Below are 2826 nucleotides of genomic sequence, written 5' to 3' on the forward strand. Positions count from 1 at the left end.
GTGCATCTACCAACCAAGGAAACGTGAAAAAGATTAACCCAGTAACTTTGTTTTGGTAAGCCTTTTTCTGCAAGCGTCTGAGAAAACGAGCGCTTCAGATTTCGCTCCATCTGTAAGTTTACACCCACGGTGCTGTTATTGTGTTTTCGCAAGCGACAACGGTGTACCAGTTCTAATGCCATGGTGAAATTTTGAGCAAAATATGCTAACTGTTCTGTCTTTGGCTGCACAGACGAGCACAGAACACTGTTTAGAGTCCCAGCCTCAGAGGAGACAAGAGAGCAGTGGATTGATTTATTTACTGTATATTACTGCTGCCACACAGATCTAAAATAAACATGCGATTTATTTCCCAGCTGTTTACCTTCACAGACATAACCGACTGTTTTTTGTAACTCGTGTGTTTTTAACATAAACTTGTGTGTGAATGAGAACTTCGTTTAGTACTCACATGCCTGTGAGAGCCGCTTTCTGTCCGTGTGCTTCGGATGTGTGCCCTCAGAAAACCGTATATCAGAAGTTTAAACTCATATGGTTTAAAACGCATGATTTCAGCGCCATAAACATGATAATCAGAACCAAAACAGATGTTTTTAGCAGGTCCGAGCTGTAATGGCGCAGCTCTATTCAGGAAAAGGGGGCGGGGAGCAGCAGCTCATTTGCATTTAAAGAGACAGGCCCGAAAAACAGCGTGTTTCTGCTTCCACTCAAAATAGGCATGTTCAAAATGATATAATAAATGATCTGTGGAGTATTTTGAGCTGAAATTTCACAGACACATTCTGGGGACACCAGAGACTTTGATTACATATCAAAGAGGCCTATATTACATATTGTAAAAAGGGGCATAATATGTCTCCTTTAAACAGTAGAAATGAAAATGTAATCATTATTATATGGTCTCTTTGTCTTTTACATCGACTTGTTTATAATTTTCACTTATAAAGTCATTATGTGGGTTTGTTTTTCTTTTTTATGTCCCACCGTGACTTTATCGATCCCATTGCTGTCACTAGGATGTGACTGTTTTTATGACACGAAACGGTGAATTTCCTTCTTCCTTTTTTGCCCGTCTGTTTACTCTACTCGTGATCCATCATGAAACTCTGAATGCTGCTCTTACATTTCTTCTGTCTCTTTTTCTCAGGCAGCAGCTTATCAACGGCCCATTGGACATGGCCACTGATTTTTTTCCCAATGGTCTCAACGACTTTGACTTCCCTGGTCTGAATCTCACTCGGAATGACGACCTCCCTCCGGTAAGACACTGCTGTTCAGGACGTTGGCATATTTTGGAGGCTTTGATCCTCCTTGTGTTGTGTTCACGGCTGATGAAATGACGTCTAGATGGGATGAAGACTGTGTTTGTCATCTCACAGAGACTTGTTATCAACAATCAACAAGCTATAGTTACTTGGCTGTTTGAGAATTTAGTACATGTAGCATCTTTCCTTTCCGTTATCTTTTATGAATATAACGGTTTAACAGTTTACTTTTTTTTTTCAGGAAGCTTTTTAGGAAATTTCAAGTCTGTAAATGGCATCAGCTTAGAGTTTGAGTGGCAAGAGCCATTTTTAGGGCTAAATAACCTTTTTTAGGTTTTGTAAAGCAGTGGATGGGTTGTGATCACGGCGTCAAAGTTTGGCCTGTTAGTAGGGATGCTCGATTATGGCAAAAATCGAAATCATGATTATTTTTTATTAGTATTGAGTTAGTATGATTAGTATTGAGCTCCAGTTGGCACAAATTTGTCTGTCACTTGTACAGGTTGCGTGACATCCCCATGATTTGTGACATTCGCAAGGTTTATTTGCATGGTAAACTATTGGCTGCTAAGTGCGTAAAACCATTGAAATGCATTTTGTATGATTAACAATATGGTACTGTGTTTGGTACTGGATCGCCACTGAAGAAGACATGCAGGAGTGTAGAATGAGAAACCTTAACCTCAAAGACAACTTTCAGCCAAAAAGCACTCTTTGTAAAAAAAACGTTCTAAATATAAAACAGGTTTTCTGAACATTTCCCCCATCTGCCATTGTCCCACTGCCATTGCAATGCTTCCACTTTCATTTCTACAGAACAAATCTTTTTTTGTTTTAAGAAAAGGTGCCTCCCAAACAGGACAGACGATAAAAAGAAAACACGAACTGACTGACGTGATTCATTTCAGTGTTGTCACACCTTTTTCCCGTCATGTTTAAACCTGCGTCCCGCACCTATAAGTGGAACATAATGGGGATTAAATGTGGATCCACCCTTCTGACCCCTGCATAACAGCACGAGCTGCTCATTTCATGCCCTGCGGCTCTCTGCCATGTTCACTGTGTAGGAGTCAGACACCAGCGACAAATTCTCTGGCTCCAGGCAGCGCTGTAGCACTTTAATCGCCACACGCTCTGACACTGTAACAAAATCACTCAAGCACTGGTTTCAGTTCCCTCCTCGCTGTAGCTATGTTTACTTGAGCGTTTGTAACAGGAACATTACCTCAGCAGCTAAATAGATAAACCCATTTCAGTCTCAATGGGTTGAATGGGGAAAAAGACAAAAATAAAGCTAAATAAAGGCACCTGTTTAGGAGTGTGGGTTGATGGGAAGCATACGAAAGAGAAAAACACTTAAGTGAAGCATTCAGACTGGATGAAGCAAAAAAAATATTTTATAGAGCTTTTTCTGCCTTTTTTATTTTCAGTATTCATAATAATTATTGAATATTAGACCAAACCTGACAAATATATTATATGAAATATTAAATTAATAAAAAAGGTAGAAAAGTTTTATGTATTTGTGTGTGTGTGTGTGTGTGTGTGTGTGTGTGTGTGT

At 39.6% G+C, this 2826-nt stretch overlaps 1 protein-coding gene across 1 annotated transcript in view; it reads left to right on the plus strand.

The window, feature by feature from the left end:
• Positions 1-2826, plus strand: part of LOC107655177 (protein strawberry notch homolog 2-like) — a 59288-nt gene that overhangs the window by 26006 nt on the left and 30456 nt on the right. The window contains exon 4 of the mRNA XM_016442599.1: positions 1148-1259. Within this exon, the coding sequence (XP_016298085.1) occupies positions 1148-1259 (112 nt within the window). The remainder of the gene's footprint in view (positions 1-1147; positions 1260-2826) is intronic.

This window comes from Sinocyclocheilus anshuiensis, unplaced genomic scaffold (assembly GCF_001515605.1).
Source record: "Sinocyclocheilus anshuiensis isolate Anshui unplaced genomic scaffold, SAMN03320099.WGS_v1.1 scaffold735, whole genome shotgun sequence".
In the NCBI taxonomy this organism is placed as follows: Eukaryota; Metazoa; Chordata; class Actinopteri; order Cypriniformes; family Cyprinidae; genus Sinocyclocheilus; species Sinocyclocheilus anshuiensis.